This window comes from Pyrenophora tritici-repentis, chromosome 1, assembly GCF_003171515.1.
Source record: "Pyrenophora tritici-repentis strain M4 chromosome 1, whole genome shotgun sequence".
Classification (NCBI taxonomy): Eukaryota; Fungi; Ascomycota; class Dothideomycetes; order Pleosporales; family Pleosporaceae; genus Pyrenophora; species Pyrenophora tritici-repentis.
The window spans coordinates 4,755,090-4,775,138 of NC_089390.1; the positions used below are offsets into that span (position 1 = coordinate 4,755,090).

General features: G+C 52.7%; 6 protein-coding genes across 6 annotated transcripts; 3 read left to right on the forward strand and 3 right to left on the reverse strand.

Annotated features, from left to right (window-relative positions):
• Positions 1-1,252: 1,252 nt before the first annotated feature.
• Positions 1,253-1,934, forward strand: PtrM4_018780 (uncharacterized protein; the record flags this gene model as incomplete). The annotated part of the gene is made up of 4 exons (XM_066103336.1): positions 1,253-1,393; positions 1,447-1,706; positions 1,762-1,817; positions 1,888-1,934. The coding sequence occupies 4 exons, from the start codon at positions 1,253-1,255 to the stop codon at positions 1,932-1,934; spliced, it is 504 nt and encodes a 167-aa protein (XP_065965538.1).
• A 1,237-nt stretch (positions 1,935-3,171) lies between these two features.
• On the reverse strand, positions 3,172-5,195 carry PtrM4_018790 (RNA polymerase II transcription factor; the record flags this gene model as incomplete). The annotated part of the gene is made up of 3 exons (XM_066103337.1): positions 3,172-4,781; positions 4,839-5,012; positions 5,063-5,195. 3 exons carry the CDS (start codon positions 5,193-5,195, stop codon positions 3,172-3,174), a joined length of 1,917 nt encoding a protein of 638 aa, XP_065965539.1.
• Positions 5,196-6,104: 909 nt separating this feature from the next.
• PtrM4_018800 (SucA, 2-oxoglutarate dehydrogenase complex, dehydrogenase (E1) component) lies at positions 6,105-9,350 on the forward strand (the record flags this gene model as incomplete). Its single annotated transcript, XM_001931745.2, has 3 exons — positions 6,105-6,281; positions 6,344-8,382; positions 8,435-9,350. 3 exons carry the CDS (start codon positions 6,105-6,107, stop codon positions 9,348-9,350), a joined length of 3,132 nt encoding a protein of 1,043 aa, XP_001931780.1.
• A 1,093-nt stretch (positions 9,351-10,443) lies between these two features.
• PtrM4_018810 (Fbp, Fructose-1,6-bisphosphatase) lies at positions 10,444-11,659 on the forward strand (the record flags this gene model as incomplete). The annotated part of the gene is made up of 4 exons (XM_001931746.1): positions 10,444-10,571; positions 10,631-10,703; positions 10,752-11,460; positions 11,517-11,659. The coding sequence occupies 4 exons, from the start codon at positions 10,444-10,446 to the stop codon at positions 11,657-11,659; spliced, it is 1,053 nt and encodes a 350-aa protein (XP_001931781.1).
• Positions 11,660-12,626: 967 nt separating this feature from the next.
• Positions 12,627-14,919, reverse strand: PtrM4_018820 (RNA-binding protein (RRM domain); the record flags this gene model as incomplete). Its single annotated transcript, XM_001931747.2, has 2 exons — positions 12,627-12,759; positions 12,809-14,919. 2 exons carry the CDS (start codon positions 14,917-14,919, stop codon positions 12,627-12,629), a joined length of 2,244 nt encoding a protein of 747 aa, XP_001931782.2.
• Positions 14,920-16,074: 1,155 nt separating this feature from the next.
• PtrM4_018830 (Atrophin-1 multi-domain protein) lies at positions 16,075-19,945 on the reverse strand (the record flags this gene model as incomplete). Its single annotated transcript, XM_066103338.1, has 3 exons — positions 16,075-19,258; positions 19,311-19,758; positions 19,939-19,945. The coding sequence occupies 3 exons, from the start codon at positions 19,943-19,945 to the stop codon at positions 16,075-16,077; spliced, it is 3,639 nt and encodes a 1,212-aa protein (XP_065965540.1).
• Positions 19,946-20,049: the final 104 nt, after the last annotated feature.

The window sequence follows — 20,049 nt, forward strand, 5'->3', positions numbered from 1 at the left end:
CTCCTCCAGAGACATGTGCAATTGGACCTGGACATGGTCGGTAGCGATGATGCATACCGGCAAACCAGGTTTAAATCATCGGCTCATTCATTTCCGGTCACTCTTCCACTATCCATGCAACCTCTTCAACTGAACCCGTTGGCCGCCTGAGATTACCATCGGTAGACCTAGGATAGAATGGCGATCCCTGCCTCGTGGGTTTGGTAACGAGTACGACGTCCACCACACTCAAAGCTTGTCGCAGACTACGTTCTGGAATGCTGCACATGTGAGACCAACAAGTACTTTTCTGTGGGGCGTGATCCACAAGCCTGTATCTCGAGACCAACATCCACCTATTTCCGAGTACACGAGTCGACCTTATGCAGCCCTGTCATTCCACGTCGCACGCACTGTCTCCCAAGGCGTCTGCACCCGCACCTCTCCGATTTGATCTGAGGTCAGCAGTTTGGAGGATCTCGACGTAGCGAGCCGACACCCGTCAAGACCGCTACATGCGCCATGCAATCCAGCCGTATCACCCTCGGCCCTGTTCGCAGCTGCCATGAGGCCCGTCAAAGCACTGCAGTGACGCAGTCCCGTCTTCTCGTGCAGTAATTGCTTATTCTCCTCTTTAACCAGCGCTCAAGTCCGTTGACCTGGCTTTCGGAACTCAGCATGCCTTTGCTTCATCGGCGGCCCGAAGTCTGACATGTGGACGTCGTTTGGAGAGATGGACTAAGCATGCGCTGTTGGGATCAGCAACTAAAATCCAGTACGTTCCATGTCTAGTAATCGATAGGCCATGACAAGTGCGCTGCTCAGCCCATGTATGTGAAGCAAACACTCTTGTGACAAATCAAGGCAACAGTATCTTACGCATCTACTTGCCGTTACTGCACGAGAGGGTAGGCGAGAGCCAGGTGACCCACCTTGTCCACGTCAATAGATCGCCGAGAACCAAGCATAATACCTGGGATTCGCTAGCTGCATGTCAAGCGCGTCAATGAGATGGCGTTCCGGTCCGAACGGAAAGAAGTCAGATCCGTCCTTAATCTTCAGGAAGTAAAGCCCCAGCGCATCCCACTGCTCTGGCACTGTGGCGTTTACCCCGTGTCATGGCGAGAAAGTAAGATAACCGGCCATCAAGGTCACATGACAGCCACTCCAGGCCAGGGGTCTTATCCAAACTGTCGGATCCCGAATGGGGCTATAAAGACGGTAGGCAAAGGCCATTTCCTCGTGCATTTGGCCACCACGAAACGAAGCGTCGATGTTCGAATCGCCGCGTGAAACACAATCCTCAAAGGCCAAGGCCTCGAGCATGACTTTGCCTCCTATCTCCCAGAGTGCCGACAAGAGCACCATTTGCAAACGTCTGGGGATCAACGATCGCGTCCACAGGTTACTTCTTGTAAGGCAATATGTTGCTGTCGATATTCTGTTGCTGATAGAGTCCGTGTATAGAAAGAAGCCGAAGCTGCTCGTGACGCGTTGAGCAGAAACCCGTATAGCTTGACAGAACACTCAAGAGCAGATCCTTCTGTAGCGGAGCCCTACAGGTGGGACGAGATATCGGAAACTGCGAAGCACTCGCACGTCTTGCTGGTAGTTCGCAGTGCTTCCGATGAAACACGAAAGTGCTACGAACTCGGGCGTTATCAGACACAGGTCAATGAAGAAAACTGGGTGGCCAGGTGGTACCTCTGGCATAGCTTTCGCTATAGGTACGTTGAACGAGATCATATCGCCATCGGCGGGCAGCACTTATTGTCTTTGCAGGGACAATAGGCCGAGAGATAGAGTCCCAAACACCAGTAGTGCCCCACGTGGTGGAGGTGAGTGCCCATATGTACTAGTGAGAAGAGGGAACTTCGAAACCGGGTGTTCATCGCTGACTAGCCTTAGGGACACAGCTATACTATGATCCAGCTCGTGACTATTACCGCAGATGAGGTCCAGTCCATACACCACTCTCAAAATGACGACAGTAGTATAAAGGAGAAGAACGCAAGTCTGCGACGGCACCTGCCTTTGTAGATGTTTAGGATGTCGTGCAGACTCTGCTCAGTTGGATGATATAGGTGTTACGATTTCGGTTTGTTGTTCGCTCGGCCAGCAGCGATGGCGTTCAATCGTTCCTGCTCTTCAGTATCGCTCTTTAATGTCCTGTACTTTTTCTCCTTGCAAAATTTCGGCCACAAGATTTCCCAGCGCCGTTCGCTTTGCGGTCGGCTCGGTCGTGGTCGTCTTCGTCTCCAGAAGCGACAGAGGTCATTTCTACCGCTTCGAACCTTCATTAGTTTTGCCAACATTCTCTGTTTGGATGACGGTCTCCTTTCAATGTTAGTACTGCAACTGCCTGTGCTGGTCACTTTGGATGAGTGAGTTGTGGTGACGATAAGCTTCCCCAGAGCATAGTCAAACTACGCAATAAGTGGGGCACAAGCTCAGATCAGGGGTCTCGTGCCGGTGTATTCCGGGCCCGTAGACGGTCATGTTCGTGTGCAGTACGCGAGCTCATTTGGTGCGTATTGACGGTTGAAGTAGGCATTGACAATACTCACCCTACATCCGGACAGCAAGCCCGGACTGAAGAAATCTACCCACTGTCGTTCCTGACACAGTAGTTTCCGTTCTCCTTGTTTGCAGTTATACGTCATTGTTGTCTACTGGGTATGTCATACAGAAATGTACATGTAGAGTAACGCGATCTCCGGCTTAAGGGTCTCAAAAACACGTCGAATTATCTAGCGTTATATGCAGCCAACTAGTGGAGTTTGCCGAGTCCACTGCAGCAGCTTCGTGACATCAGACCATCACTGCAAACATACTCAGTTTCCCAAACTCCGCTTGTCAGATAGAATGCCCCACTTTGGATGCAAGTCTCGCTTGTATGCATCCGCACATGTCATTGTTGTTTGTAACGAGCTACCTGAAGTGATTACATCTATCTGCACATTGATGGAGATTGAAAAGCATCGACCTTCATATAGAGGATCTACATCTGACCTTGAGATGATGGAATAATAGTCGGTCTCTGAACCATAACGCAGTTCATCCCAAGCATTGAGTGGCATGAATGATTATTTCCGAATGTCTACTGTGCAAAGAGCCAGGTTCACAAACGCCTTCGCTATGTAAGAAATGAAAAGGCAGTCGACGTTTGCATCACATTGATCTTTGATCAGCTCATGCAGTTGTGTTCGCGGAATTGCGCGCTATCTGTTCCTGTAGTGCTTTTTGGTATTGACCCCGCGCCGCATCGATCGCTCGAAGCAGAGGATCCACGATTTGATTAATGGCTTGTTTCCCACCCTTGATGGCCTCAGGATCGAATCTTCTTTTCTTTCTCTCTCGTTGATTGGACAGCTCGTTTTCTCTGCGTGCTTGCTCGATTCTGGCCACCCTGTCTGCCTCTGCCCTATCGGCTACAGCCTTGATGCGGTCGAGCGACTTATCCAGTGTCTCAATGAGCCGTGCAATCTCGTTGGCGCGATCTGGATCCCCCGAATAAAATACCGCCCAGAAGTAATGGAGAAACTCGACAGTGGTGTTGTGTGTCATGGTAAGATCGTCAAGTATCACTTCGGAAACATCTAGCTCCTTGGCTCGTTCACTTGTAGATATAGAGTTTGAGGATGACAGGTCGTCATTGTGCAGATGCCGTTTTCGAACAGCAGTCAGAACCTGTGAAGAGGCTGCACTGCGCGAAGATTTGCTCCCAACCTTTGTCTTCTTGGGAGCAGGACCCTCCTCATCACTACTGCTTTCATCGTTGATGTCGATTATGGAATGGAGATCAACGGTCGAAGAGCGACCATTATGCTCGTCGAACTTGCGAAGATCCTTCTGCAGAGTAGAAAGTGCCTCAGCAGGTGTACGCTTCGTATATGTCGCAGCACTCGTAGACGTGTGTACGCTCTGGCCTGCGGAGAAGAATCGGCTCTGATCATGTACTTTGAGAACAACCCTGTTGTCATCGTCGGCAAGCTGCAAGTCACGCAACCGTAACTCCTTGTAGGTCTGCTCATCGAGCCCAACTGGACCATGCCGACTCGTGTCGGAAGGTGGGACATCCTTCATCATTTTCTCGCTCATACGATTCAGGACTCGGAGGATGGGTGCTTTCTCGTAATTGGATGGGTTCATGGTGAAGTCGGGTCGGTTGCCCTGCTTCTGACTATGATTGTTTTCGTTTGCCTCAATATTGATGAAGTTGGGAATGGAAGAAGCAAGCAGGTCCTGGGAACTATCTGCTGCCTCATCATAAGTCAGATATTTGTCGAGCTTCGGGTCGGACACATCCTTATCTTGGATGCGCTCGCCCTTTAGTTTTTTCATTAAGCGACTGTGAAAGAATCTCTCCCAGAAATCGCCTTCGCTCAGTTGGGGAACATTCTCGTTGTAGGCTTTCTGAACTATGGGGTGCTGCCTGAAAAGGAGCTCAATTTGCTCTTTTGTCAAGTTTAGCATCAGAGTGCCATTGACTGACTTTGACTTGATAACGGACAAGACGTTGTATGTTCCGGTAGTCTGCGATCTCTCCGTCGCATGTGACCTCAACATGTGCACGCGAGTAGACCAGAACTGCATAGAAAATTGCAAGACGCCGACAGACTCGGGTTTCTCCAAGAGAGCACGATCGAAGCGTTGACGAAGTGCTGGGCTCGAGTTGAGCAGTGACATTTGAAGCGCAGTATCAGCGAGTAGCTTTGCATCCTCGTACGTCTCCTCCTTGTCCTTGCCAGCTGCCGTCACGGTCTGGGCCATAGCCATGGCAGCCGATGCGCCATTGTCGCCTCCGGCTCCAGCAGTAGCAGCAACAGCAGCAGCAACAGGCGCTGGAGAAGCTTCACTTTGCTGTTTGGAAGCCTCAATCCACTTGCGCAACAGGCTGGTTATGTTCTGCTGATCATTGCGAGCGGCCGTGGAGGTGAAGGTAAAAGTGTGGTTTCCGGTTTGCGGTGATGGCTCCTTTACGACAATCTTTATGGAGGCTTTGGCCGAGGTAGCGGGCGTCTGCTGGAGATCTGAACAGTTTAGCAACTTGTCAACTTCCCTTGTCTTGGTGTAGGCATACTTCCAATGTCTGCTATGGCTATGGACAGCGGAGGAAGCGCACCGCTGGCAGACTTCCAGGTCACTGTTTTGCCATCGGCAGACACAGAGACGATGCCATCCTGCTTCTTGTACTGAGCCGCGGCGTCAGTCATTCTAGTGCGAGTATGGGTGGCGGCTGTGGTGTTGAGTCTTTGAGTCTGACGCGCACCAGCGATGGAAGTATGTACTAGTCTATCTTTGGCTTCCCCAGACTGACGCGGTGCACGTGACCGCGCATCAGCCGCATCTACACATTTAGCCGCATCCCTCACTGGTAAGGTACCTAGGTATTTGGCTTTTGACCGCTGACCTAATCAAGAGCCACTGACGGACATGAGATGCAAACCAGGGCGGGCCCAAGGAGCGTACCACCCCCCCTCTCCCCACCGTGGTATCTCGTTCGTTTGACTGTTCATTGACTGATGCTGACGCATGTCATCGCAGATGGGTGAATGGGCAGCGTATCAGCCAAGAAGGTCAATACAGTTCTGCTGCAGCGGATACATATCCGTGTCAGCGCGGTAGGCTTGGCCACTTGTGCAAACACTATCGGCTGCAGAACACACCTGCGCCAGGCTTTACATAAGACGTGCGCTACTATTGGCTAGTGCGCCTCCGAGTATCCTCATGAGCATTTGGTGCGTCATAGGCAGTCAGTCTCGTTCCTGGGCTGTGACGGGCAACAAAGGGCAGTGTCATGTTTGCGCATTCAAAGGCAAGAGGTAGTACGCGGCACTCGTCTTATGCCCGTCACAGGGCCGGTAGCGAGGAAAAAGGAGTTGAGTCAGGCTCAAACACTTGCCTGAGTTAATCGTGTTTTGAGGCATTTGGTGAGGCCAGTCGGAACCAGGCTCGATCCACCGCGCGCTAGACCAGGACACGGGGCCGTACGCATGTGCTCATGCCAGGCTTCCTCATATTCTAGTAGACGGCACATTGCTACCGCAGAAGCTTTCTTCTGTCCACCATCGTCGGCTTGGATGACACACATCCCCACGTCCGCTTTGACATCTTAATCCACCATGCTGCGCAATACTCTGCGCCAATGCTCCCGCCAGCTGCTGAGCACGCCGGCAAAGGCATCCTTCTCTAGCCTCGCACAGCCATCGAGGGCTGCCATTTCGACATGTCGCAGGCCTCTCGCCCTTGCGCAGCGTCGCCAATATGCAGTTTCCTCGGAAGACACCAACAAGGGCGTTGTGCGTGGAGCCCCAGACCTCATGTTCAAACTCTGCGACCATGGCTAACCATGACCGCATAGGACCCCAACGACTCGTTTCTCCAAGGCAACACGGCAAACTACATCGATGCCATGTACATGCAGTGGAAGCAGGACCCCTCGAGCGTTCACTACTCATGGCAGGTCTATTTCCACAACATGGAGTCTGGCGACATGCCCGTGTCGCAAGCCTTCCAACCGCCGCCCAACATCATGAGCTCGCCCCAGGGCGCCACCCACAAGCCGGGAATGGGCATGGCCGCCGCCGAAGGCACCGAGGTCATGAACCATCTCAAGGTCCAATTGCTCGTGCGAGCCTACCAGGCCCGCGGTCACCACAAGGCAAAGATCGACCCACTGGGCATTCGCTCAGAGGCCGAGCAATTCGGATACAGCAAGCCGCGTGAGCTTGAGCTGTCGCACTACAACTTCACCGACAAGGACCTGGAGCAAGATATCGAGCTGGGCCCGGGTATTCTGCCGCGCTTCAGGACCGAGAGCCGCAAGAAGATGAAGCTAAAGGAGATCATTGAAGCCTGTGAGCGTCTTTACTGCGGTTCCTATGGTATCGAATACATTCACATCCCGGACAGGGAGCAGTGCGACTGGCTCCGTGAACGCATCGAGGTCCCCACCCCATTCAAGTACTCTGTCGACGAGAAGCGCCGCATCCTGGACCGCCTCATCTGGGGTACCAATTTCGAGGCTTTCCTGGCTACCAAATACCCCAACGACAAACGCTTCGGTCTAGAAGGTGGTGAGAGTTTGATTCCGGGAATGAAGGCCCTGATTGACCGAAGTGTCGACTTTGGCGTCAAGGACATCGTCATTGGCATGCCGCATCGTGGACGTCTTAACGTGCTTTCCAACGTTGTCAGGAAACCCAACGAATCCATCTTTAGTGAATTTGCTGGTACTGCCGAGGCCAACGAGGAGGGCTCTGGTGACGTCAAGTACCATTTGGGCATGAACTTTGAGCGACCCACGCCATCTGGAAAGCGTGTCCAGCTCTCCCTGGTCGCTAACCCATCCCATTTGGAGGCCGAGGACCCCGTTGTTCTTGGAAAGACCCGCGCTATTCTGCACTACAACAACGACGAAAAGGACGCCACGAGTGCTATGGGCGTTCTTCTCCACGGTGATGCTGCTTTCGCCGCACAGGGTGTTGTATACGAGACCATGGGTTTCCACCAGCTCCCCAGCTACCACACTGGTGGAACAATCCACATCATCGTCAATAACCAGATTGGTTTCACTACCGATCCCAGATTCTCTCGTTCCACTCCATACTGCTCGGATATCGCCAAGGCCATTGATGCACCTGTCTTCCACGTCAACGGTGATGATGTCGAGGCTCTCAACTTTGTTTGCCAACTTGCAGCCGATTTCCGTGCTGAGTTCAAGAAGGATGTCGTGATTGACATGGTCTGCTACAGGAAACAGGGTCACAACGAGACCGACCAGCCTTTCTTCACTCAGCCTTTAATGTACAAGAAGATCTCCCAACAACCGCAAACACTAGACATCTACACCAAGAAGCTCCTAGAAGAAAAGACATTCACTAAAGAAGACATTGACGAGCACAAGGCCTGGGTCTGGGGTATGCTAGATGAGAGCTTCAGCCGCAGCAAGGACTACGTTCCCAACTCCAAGGAGTGGCTCACTTCGGCCTGGAACGGCTTCAAGTCGCCCAAGGAGCTTGCTACCGAAGTACTGCCTCATCTACCAACTGCAATCGAGGAGTCTCAATTGAAGCACATTGCGGAGAAGATTGGAAGCGCACCGGAGGACTTCAACGTACACAAGAACTTGAAGCGTATCTTAGCTGGCCGCACTAAGACTGTCATGGACGGCAAGAACATCGATATGGCCACGGCGGAAGCACTGGCGTTCGGAAGTCTGTGCATGGAAGGCCATCACGTCCGTGTTTCCGGACAAGATGTCGAGCGTGGAACCTTCTCCCAGCGCCATGCTGTGCTCCACGACCAGGAGACAGAGAAGACATACACACCTCTGCAAGACCTTAGCCCAGACCAGGCAACTTTCACCATCAGCAACTCTTCCCTAAGTGAATACGGAGTGTAAGCAAAAGGAAGCGTCTTGTTACACGTCACATTAGCTAATCATTCGCAGGCTCGGCTTCGAGTACGGTTACTCGCTGTCTTCCCCCAACGCTCTCGTTATGTGGGAAGCCCAATTCGGTGACTTTGCCAACACGGCCCAGGTCATCATCGATCAATTCATCGCTTCTGGTGAGGTCAAGTGGCTTCAGCGTTCCGGTCTCGTAATGAGCTTGCCACACGGTTACGACGGTCAGGGTCCTGAACATTCCTCGGGACGTATGGAGCGCTATCTGCAATTGTGCAACGAGGACCCGCGTATCTTCCCATCACCGGACAAGCTTGACCGTCAACACCAGGACTGCAACATGCAGATTGCTTACACCACGAAGCCATCGAACCTCTTCCATCTTCTCCGTCGTCAGATGAACCGTCAATTCCGCAAGCCGCTTGTTCTCTTCTTCTCCAAGTCGCTCCTCCGACACCCGATCGCGCGTTCCAACATTGAAGAATTCACTGGAGACTCACACTTCCAGTGGATCATTGAAGACCCGGCGCACGCAACTGGTGAGATTGAGTCGCATGAGGGAATCAACCGAGTCATCATTTGCACAGGTCAGGTTTACGCAGCGCTCGTCAAGGAGCGTGAAGCCCGTGGCGAGAAGGACGTTGCCATTACACGCATCGAACAGCTGAACCCCTTCCCATGGCAGCAACTCAAGGACAATCTCGACTCGTACCCCAACGCACAGAACATCATCTGGTGCCAAGAAGAACCACTCAATGCTGGTGCATGGAGCTTCACCCAGCCCAGAATCGAGACGCTTCTCAACGAGACACAGCACCACAACAGGAGGCACGTCATGTACGCCGGGCGCAACCCCAGTGCATCCGTTGCCACCGGACTGAAGGTCTCGCACAAGAACGAGGAGAAGGCCCTGTTGGAGATGGCCTTTACGGTCAAGCAGGACAAGTTGAAGAGCGAGTAGGATTTCTCTTAGACTTCTGTAGGCCAGACTTATCGTTAGTTGCATTGCATTATTCCCATTCCTGCGATGCCATGAAGGCGAATTGGGACTTAGGTGGCTGGGTCTATAGGACTGTGTAGCTGTATATTTCCATCACTGCGGAGTTTTGCTTGCTCTAGTGTAATAAAAAAGCTGCATGTTTCTCTGTTATAATTCGGTATCTGTTCCCATGCCGTGACTGTAGCATGTATGATCACAAGCACAGACCGTGTGATAACCAAAAGATGTTCCGACTCGTTCGTGGGTCTCGGGTGAAGTAGAGCGAAACATAGTGACTTGATCAAAGCAGATAGGGACGCGATGAACGACATGTATCTACACAAGACCATGTGATGAAATTCTTCCGAGGGATTGAATGGCAGTTAGTTTTAGCCGTGTTGCAGTGTAGCCATATCAGGTAGAAGTCGATGCGAAACAAAAGACTGAGGCTGAAGCTGACGGGCACAGGATGGTGATGGGATGGCTCTATGTCCGCGGGCCGGAAGATGTCGGGCAAACGTCAGTGTCGCGGTCTACATGGGCAGGAGCCCCGCCAACCCCTCGCACTCGTGCCCCTCCACTTTTCCGCCTCCGCACCGCATCATTGCCTTTAGCACGCGCGCTCCCGCAACAAAGCGCGTCAAATGCCGCCCAGCTCAGCAATCTACTCGTCTCGTCTATGACCAGACCGCGTCGAGCACCAATCTCGGCATATCTTTTACGAGAAATTCGGCCTTCATCCGGACTGACTGTGGCTGCTATCGGCGGTTGAGGTATCGTGAGCTCGTCACACCCGATCTCTTGCCGAGGGCTATAGCTCCAGTGCGCCTGCCAAACAAATGGCACAAAAGTGTGGTCCGCCTGCCCGACTCTACCCACCCTGACTTCATAATAACACCTGGCTCCGCTTTTGCTGAACTCGAGCTTGATAGCTTTTCACCGTCTTCTCCAAACTTCCCCATTCCCCATACTCACGCTCATCTTTGCTTCATCGTTGATACCATTATTGAAATCTGTAGCCCTTCAACCACGTACCACTTGTACTATATATCCGACACAACAAAGCCTATAAAATATGGCAAGCAACGGCAACGGCGAGGGAGGAGCAATTGCGCAGGAGAAGATCAACACAGACATCATCACCCTCACACGATTCCTCACTGAAGAGCAGGCCAAGGTCAAGGAGGCGACAGGAGACTTCACGTGCGTTCACATGTCAAACTAGTACTTTGGACCCAGATAGCTAACTCTGCCTGCTACAGACTGCTATGCCACGCGCTTCAATTCGCCTTCAAGAGTATTGCATACTACATCCGAAGAGCAACATTGATCAACGTACGCGACACCTCCATATTCCTGACTGACATCGACTGACATGCGCAGCTCACTGGCCTCCAAGGTACATCTAATACCACTGGTGATGACCAAAAGAAGCTTGATGTGATTGGCGACGAACTCTTCATCAGCGCTATGCGCTCCTCGGGTCGCGTGCGCCTCCTCATCTCTGAAGAGCAAGAAGAGGCCATCGTCTTCCATGAGCACCCCAATGCCCGCTACGCCGTAGCCTGCGATCCAATCGACGGTTCCTCCAACCTCGACGCTGGTGTTTCCGTCGGCACGATTTTCGCAGTATACAAGCTTCCCGAGGGCTCCAAGGGTGTAAAGGAAGAGCTGCTCCTTCCTGGCACCGAAATGGTTGCCTCAGGCTTCACCATGTACGGCGCATCTGCTCAACTAGTCATAACGATGAAGGGCGGCAATGTCAACGGCTTCACTCTTGACAACGCCTTCGGAGAGTTCATCCTCACTCACCCAGACATGAAGGTTCCCAAGACTAGGTCTATCTACTCTGTCAACGAGGGTAACAGCATGTACTGGGAAGAGCCCGTCAAGGACTGGTGCAATAGCCTCAAGAACCCTGCCGAGGGCGGGAAACCATACAGCGCACGATACATTGGTTCCATGGTTGCAGATGCATACCGAACACTGCTATATGGAGGTATTTTCGCATATCCCGCAGATAAGAAGACACCAAAGGGCAAGCTGCGCATTCTCTACGAGTGCGCGCCTATGGCCATGGTTTTCGAGAATGGTATGGCTCCCGAACTTAATCCCCCATGCCGATAGCAAGTACTAACATATGCACAGCTGGCGGCTTGGCAGTCAACAGCAAGATGGAGCGCATGCTCGAAGTCGTTCCCGAGCACATCCACGACCGATCAGGCATCTTCTTGGGCTCAGAAGGTGAAGTCCAAAAGGTCATTGACGCGCACAAGAAATATCAGAAATAGTGTGCTGGTTAGGTGGCGGTAGAACACTTTGTTGTCAAATATCGTAATGATTCAAGGGCAGATAGGGTGATTGTATCGCTGATGCTCGAGAGTAATAAACAACTATCTGATACTTTGATTTCGATGTGAAGAAATCGCCCAACGATAACATGGAGTCATGTGCTGTGATATACGTTACCTCTTTCCAACAAGTCGATCATGGCAGAGGCTTTGACGATCAAGTAAATTCTTCATGAAGGTCATTGTCAAGTCACAGCGTCTGAAATCACCACAACAAGTCAGGTAATCTATACTGAGATCAATGAGTATCATCTACGTTCATAAGATCTCTATCGCAGCGCACGCCCTCACTGACCTATCCAGCCTTGTACTAGATATATCAAACACTAAGCCATGCACACCACATCCACCATGATCATCATCTACCATTCATCCATTAGCCCTGTCCCAAACCATTCTCGAGACGCCCGAACCCCAAACATGTAAAAGCCAGTTCATTCATTCATCATGGCTGCCGACTTGTGAGGTATCAAATTTGTTTGCGCTGAAAAGTCCCACCACTGGCCCACACCCTGTCATGTCGTCAGAAGACGGGGGGCCGTCTATCATACATACTAAAAGCAATTTCAAGGAAAGAAACCATAAAGAAGGGAAGAACCAAACTCGGAAGATGGAGATTGAGTATTTCGTATCACGTCCGATGTTCCAGTCAAGGAGTCGGTCGTTAAAGAAGAAGGTGTTACTACCAGGCTCGCCGTGAGGTGAATGCAACCTGGAAGCTGAGAAAGCCGACATCGAATCGTAAAACTTTTGAGTGCAATTGGTCATGAAAGCCGTCCCATGTCGTGAGAGAAAACCGTTGCCCGTGCGCCATTCGCCGCCGAAAGAAATCATTAAGCCATCACAACTTGCTGCCGTTCGAGAGAATCGCGGACCGAGCTCTACTCAGCGGCAACTAGAAAGAAGTTTAAGCTTTTTCTTCTTTGGACTCTTCCTTGGGAGCGTCCTTCTCAGGCTCACCCTCTTTGTTCTTGACGTATTCGTCATAGACGCTCATAGCCTCGTCAACCTTGGCGCGGAGAGCAGCCTCGTCGGCAGTGCTGACTATGTTAATACCAACTAGTTAGAATAAGGCGAGGTAACACTTACAGGTTGATCAACTCGCTGTTGTCCATCTCGAGAAGCATACCAGTGATCTTTCCAGCAAGCTCGGGCTGCATCTCGGCGATCTTGGGGTAAAGAGCCTCACCGAGCATCTGCTTCTGCTGGCCGGGGGCAGCACCTTGCAAAGCGCTCATGTCAACACCGGCGCCTCCAGGACCGCCGCGGCCACCCGGAGGGTAGTTAGGCATAGGAGACTGTCCAGGACGGCCTTGAGGCATACCGCCACGTCCAGCGCCCTGAGGAGGGAAGCCCTGACCGCCGCGCATACCAGGAACACCAGCCATGGGCACTTGAGGCATACCGGGCATAGGAGCCATGGGGACGCCACCGCGACCACCACGTCCGCCCATAGCCTGCTGTGCTGCCTGTGCAAGCTGCATGTACTGCTGGTTCATGTACGCAGGAGGGAAGGCACCGGGTGCCATGCCAGGAGGCATGTACATGGGGGGCATCTGCTGACCGTTGGGTCCGCCGCGACCGCCCTGCTGACCGGGCATGCCGCCAGGGAAGCCAGCGCCACGGCCGCCTTGCTGACCAGGTATGCCAGCGGGGAACGGCATCTGACCTCGGCCACCGGCAGGGAACATCATGGGCTGCTGACCAGGTGCAATGAACATCTGAGGGATGCCACCGAATTGTTGCTGCTGTTGTTGCTGCATGCGGAGCTGGTTGCGAGCCTGGATGGTAGCCTCGAGCTGGTTCTTGCGGACATCCTTGCGCTGGGCAAGGGCGACGTAGAGAGGCTTGTTCTCGATCATCTTCTGGTTCATCTCGGTGACAGCCTTGGTAGCCTCGTCGGGGTTGCTGAAGCAGACGAAACCGAAGCCCTTGCTCTTACCGAGGATCTTCTTCTCGCCCTTGATGGTGACCTTGTCGGCCTTCTCATCCTTCTTGTCATCGGAATCCTCCTTGGACTCGTCCTTGGCCTCCTCAGACTCCTCCTTGGACTCGTCCTTCTTCTCATCAGTCGCATCCTCGGAGCCCGCAGCAGGCATGGCATCACGCATGACCTTGGCGGAGGTAATGGTACCGAAAGGAGTGAACATGTCACGCAGCTTCTCGTCGTCGACATCGTCGTTGAGGTTCTTGATGTACAGGTTGACGCCCTGGTACTTGGACTGCTTCTCGAGACGCGCAGCCTCGTACTGCTTACGGAGCTCCTCCTCACGCTCATGCTTCTTCTGTGCACGACCGACGTAGAGCTTCTGACCGCGGAAGTCGGTGTCGTTGAGAGCATCAACAGCAGCAGAGGCAGCCTCGTGCTTGATGTAGTTGACGAAACCAAATCCACGGCTCTTGCCCTGGTCGTCGCGGGCAATGGAGGCAGAGGTGATGTCACCGTGCTTCTCGAAGAGGTCACGGAAGTCCTCGTCAGAGACATCGAGATCGATGTTCTTGACGTAGATGTTGGTGAAGTTGGCCTTCATCTCCTCGAACTTGCTCATGCGCTCCTTCTTGGGGATGTGGTGGCCCACGAATACCTTCTTCTCGTTAAGCAACATGCCGTTCACATGCTTGATAGCATTGTTGGCGGCCTCAGCAGTCTCGTAGTGCACGAACCCGTAACCCTTGGAGTTACCAAGCTCGTCCTGAGCAACCTTGCAGCTCAAGATGTTACCAAAAGCGGCGAATGTGTCATGGAGAGCCTTGTTGTCAATGGCATGGTCCAAGTTCTTGATGAAGACGTTGCCCTGACCAGTCTTGCGCAGAGCGGGGTCGCGCTGAGACCACATGATACGGCAAGGCTTGCCCTTGATAACGGTGTAGTTGAGCTCTTCGAGGGCCTTCTCGCCGTCCTCAGAGCTGTTGTAGTTAACATAGGCGTAACCGAGCGAGCGACGGGTAACGGCGTCACGGCAGACACGGATAGACGCGACTTGGCCAATGGAGGAGAACAGCTCAAAGAGCATGGCCTCGGTAACGGAGGGATCGAGCTCGCCAACATACAGCGACGCAGAGTTCTGGTTGTGGGCGGGGGCAGCGGAGGTGGGAGTGGAGACCTCGCCCTGGGCAGCGGGGACGTTGGTGTTGATCTGAGCGCCGTTGGCGTCAGCACCGTCCTGGACGGGCGAGGTAGCGTTGGCAACTTCAGACATGATGTGTGTCTATCTGAGTGGCGGTAGGTCAGTCGAACTTGCCCGAATGTTGCGGGCAGGATTCAGGGTCGACAAGTGCAGGTGCGCTCGCTTCGCAAAAAAAAGTTTAACCACGAACCTTGATCTTCGAACTGTTGCAACAGAGCAGGTGCGGGGTAGCAAAGTTGTAATACCGGTTCAAAGGTATTTGCGAGGCGAGTGCGCTGAAATCTTCTTCTTGCGAAAAAAGCGAACTCAAGTAAGACGTCTGTCGGGGGCTAGCGACAGGAAGAGACGAAGAGTTGGCGAGGTCGTCGTCGGACGGGCTTTTCTTGTTGTTTTCTGTATTTTTTTGTTTCTTTTTCTGTTATGAACGGTCCGCTGGGAACCGGGGCTTTGAGAGCTGGTGAGTGTAGTTGGCGTGGGTAAGCGTTTGGGGTGCAAGACACAACGAGGTCATCAGTCTTTATGGGCAGGTGTGTGCGGCGTTTTTTTGGGCGGTCCGTGCCCTCTCCGCTTAGCCCGTTTGGGACAGCGCAGCCAGGGCGGTGAATGAAAGAGCCTTGCTGCGGGACCGACAATGGCAATGGAGGGGCAGAAAAAAAGTGCAGTGACATCAGAACCATGGAAGGAGAGGGCACCTGGGCAGTGCCATGTTTCTTGTTTGCCGCTGTTTCGGGAAGGCGAACACAAGCGCAACGGCTACGGCAACGGCCACAAAATAGACCCTGGCGGGGTGTATCACATGTCAGATTCGCAAATTATACGAGCGCCTTACAACAGGCCCGGGCGTGTACCAATGCGCCGGACCGTACATGTGGCTTCAAGATAAAGGATGTGCGGATCAAAGGTGATATTTACGAAATAGGAACAAAGACACAGAGGCTTTCATGTAGTGAGGGGTAAGAAATTCTCCACCACGACTGTCTAGGTTAAGGCGCATCTCGTGAGACGATACACAGCATACATGCACGATGCCGGCAGATGAACGATGGGCTTGTGGAAAGAACAATCGCGACGCCTTCAAGGCGTATCCCTGTTGTATTCAAACTACCAAATAACATGATAGAAACCAACAGTCGTCCAAACAGAGTTCGCAAAAGGGTATCGGTGCTCGCGCGTGAACGCTAAAATCTGCCAAAAGAATCATGTTCCAAATGCTCCGTATATACAACATTACTCGCGCAAAGTATCGTCCCAGCCACCTTGCTCGGTGAGGTGATTCTCTACTCGTGTTTTGCAGTCTTCCAAACCCTGGCCAAGCGCTTCATTCCATTGGCTCTCCACCAGGCCGACCTTCTCCTTCAGATCATCCGTGAGTCGTCGTTCCTCGTCTGCCCTAATGGCTTTCATCTCTTGGTTCACTCCTGCCAGATCCTCGCCCTCCATCAGTCGCTGTGTCTCAAGCAGTCGCGAGCCGGCCGTCATGACTCCGGTCTTGACCTCATGCAGCAGACACAGCAAATTGATCTGAGATTCAATAAACTGATGTGCAGAGCGACCCGCATGCGCTAGAAGTGTGTAGAGATACTGCAACGGGTAGTCATGGTATGCCGGTGTTTCTTCATACTCTTGCGGTGGGACCAGAACTTCGAAGCCCTGTAGATTCCGAGGAACCTGTTGCACAATCTCCAGCAGTCCAGGCGCAATATCCCAAAATGCAGATAACTGAGCCTCGACACCGCGAGTGACGTTCTGCTCAATGACGTTCATGAGGTCCTCGTACCGTTTGAGTGTTTCCTTCTCAAAAGCAACCTTGCGGTCTTGTCCATCGCGCTGGAAGAATGTGGTGGCTTCCTTGACCTTCTGATCGTTGTTGGTTTGGACATAGGGGAGAACGATGATATCCCGGTAGAGGTCGTTGCGCTCATCTTCCAGCTCAAACATTTCCTTGTGCAGTTGTTCCCGTGCTTCAAACAGCCATTTGAGCAAAGTGAGCATCTCTAGGAGTTCTGGTTTCTCATCACCTTCTTCCTGCGTTTGGTTAGGGTTTGGCTCTTGCGCTTCACTGGACAGGCGCCCTTTGAGATGCTCCATCGATGCCGTGGCCTTCGTGATACGCTCGCAGAACATGGCGTGCAGGGGATTGGCCACCTCGGCCTGGAAGCTGTCGAATATCCATTGAACTACGTCTTGAGCTCTCTGATGCTCACGATTCTCGAAATCTGCCTCTGCCTTCGCAGCCTCTGCAAATGACATGACACCATTTCGCAGATTGTCCTGGATATTGTACCGGAGTTGTGCCCTTCGATCGGATAAGGAAGCATTCTCCTGCTCTTTCCTTGCTTCGATCTTAGCCTTGAACTTTGCCTTTGTATTCTTGACTTCATCCAGTTCCGAAAGACTGCGCAAGCTGCTCCGTATTGTAGTCAAGTCAGGATGACTATTGTTTACTGCGGGATGATGTCGAGGGTAGGATGGCGGAAGCGTGACCAGTCTCGAAACATCCAGCTTGTGTGGGTCAGGCGTTGTTGTAGTCGACCTTGCATAGTACCCATAAGGTTGTTGTTGTGGTAGCTGTAGACTCTCTTCATGTAGACCAACTTTCTCGGGAGGGTAATCGTTGGGTCCATACGCTGGTCGACTACTAGACTCGCCTCGTTGGATTGGAGTGTTCTGATCCATACCTGCCCACTGTAGATTCTCGCGGGCCTCTTTCGGCAAACTCATGTACTTGGACTCTCTCTTACTCCGCTCCAGTCTTCTGTCACCACCCACGCCTGAAGAGCCACCGTCGCTTTCCCACCAGCGGCTTGCCGATCGACCTCTGGAGTCTTGTTCGTCAGGAATGGTACTCATAGCCATGCTTGGAATGGGCGAAAGTGATGGGTGATAATTATTAGTCCATGAGACATCTCGGGCTTTTTGGCTGGATGCACTGGACGGAGACGCTGGTTCGGTGTGCGGCGTGAAGTTCCCAATAGAAGATGCAGGGCTAGCAGCAGTAGTCGGCATCGAGTTGGAGAAACGGGTATCCGGAGATTCGCCTGTGACTGAGCCTTGAGATCTTCTGTTACCACGTCCCGCAGGGGTGACCTGAGTATTTGGTGTAGCCGATCTGCGACCGGAGTTACCGTATGAGCGCCACATATCCCTTGTCAGATCCATGATATCTCCAGCCATTGCATCAAAGGCTCCAGAGTAACGGTCGCGGCGAAGCCTTGACTCGGTAACAATGAATTCCGCGAACAACTCCAGTCTATCTTGATCTGTTTCAGCCGCCATCTCTTTCTCAATGAAGCTTCGATGTCGGTCCATGGCGGCACGGGCAAAATTATGAGCGTCTGATTGTCTCGGTGTGGTTATCGTCGAATCCTGTACTGCGACATGTGAGGCGTTTGGCGTGTGAATAGTACCATCGTTTACAGCTCCTGATTGATGAGTCAGGTCTGTGTTCCTCTCATCGGCATAGATACGAAGTGGTGGAGTAGGTAACGCTTTGGAGGGGAGCGAGACTGGAGCTTTCTGGGCTGAACGACTGAGATATTCCATACCTGGCGAGAAAGGTGGTGTTGGGACAGCCATGAATGCGCCCCTTGAAGGTGTATCCACTCGAGGTGTAGAGTTTGAAGACCCAGGATCGTCAAACAAATGTCCGCTTCGTGGTGATCGAAGAGCACCACTGCTTCTTGGAGTGCCTCTTGTGACAGCACCGCGACGCGTCAATCCGCCTTCTGGCGTTCCGAGATCAAGATTCGCTGGTTTGGCTGCTTCTGTATCTAGATCTTGTGCCCAGGGGTTATTGCTTGGCTCTGTACGGTGCTCTCGAGCTGCCCGACTCTCACTTCTTCGTTCTCGAATTCCCCGGGTACTTGTGTCACGTTTGTGAGGTGTGCGCTGGAGATTACTACTGGATGCAGATATTGAAGTGATGGTAGTTGGCCCTGATGAAACGGAAACGCTCCCACTTTCTGATACCGGTCCAGGCTGCTCACCTGGACAAACAGCACGGGGGCTCGTGTCAATGTGTAGGCCATGGGCTGCCGGGGATTTTGACCGCACATTAGTAGGCTCATCTTGCCAGCCCATGGGTGTCGGAGGAATGGGCGTCAGCGTTGTTTGACCCGGTCTTCTTGTAGGTGGTGCAGAAGGGAGCGTAGGTCCTCGGCTCGATGTAGGCTCTGTCCCAGGCCCCATACTCTGCGACCTTGAACTACTAGGTGGAGGACCGGGGGGAGGTGGGGGTAACGGCACATTGCGACTCCAGCTTCCTGATGGGACGATAGGCGACTCATCAATGGGTGTTCGTGTCTCGTAGCCTGGTACGCCAGCAGATGCTGCCCTTCGAGAGGTAGGAGGCCTTATGGGCGACTGTGTCTCAGGACTGTAACGCCGCTCAACAAAGGTGTTCGCTATGTAACTACAATTACATTAGTCTTGACGTGCTTGATAACCTCGGATCCAATGCATACTTGGAAGTGGCCCGCTGTGCGACCAACCCAGGTGAAGCTGGGGCTCTCTGGATCGCATCTGAAGTGCTGATGTGGAGCGAGTCGATGTTGCTTGGGCCAGGACTATGATCACTATTCCGGTTCCTGAACGACGACAGACTGAATTTCGAAGCCAGCTTGTCACGCGAGACCGATCGACCTGTTCCATTTCTGGGTGGTGGAGGCGGAAACTGTGGATTCGACGTCATACTCGTTGCACTCGACGGTATGACCATAGAGCCCGGCCGGCTATGGTACCCCGAGATTGGTCGCGCGGATGATGGGTTGCTGCTCGGTGGTGGGGGCGGGGGAGGATGAGGAAACGCGCCGGCAGACATTTGAGGGGATGAGGTAGTGCTGGTACTCAGAGACTGTGACAAGTTTGGATTTTGACCAGGCGAATATGGAGGTGGAGGGGAGGGCATCGACGCTGGTACAGTTAGCATCACATATTGCTATACGTCAAATATATGGTCGAAACATATGCGAGGCTGACAGGTACACTATGCAAGGACAGGTCTACACATTCCACGCTATACAGAAATAGAAGACTCAATGGATCTACTGAATTCGATGTGGGTTTCGGAAGCAAGGGAAGAGCAATATATACCTTCCATGCCTGTGACATCCTGAAGCCTCGTCGGCACCGACGTCTGGCTGTGCTGGATATGCTGGCCACTGGTATTCCCACCCCGCGTCCATTGCTGCGGATTGTATGGTA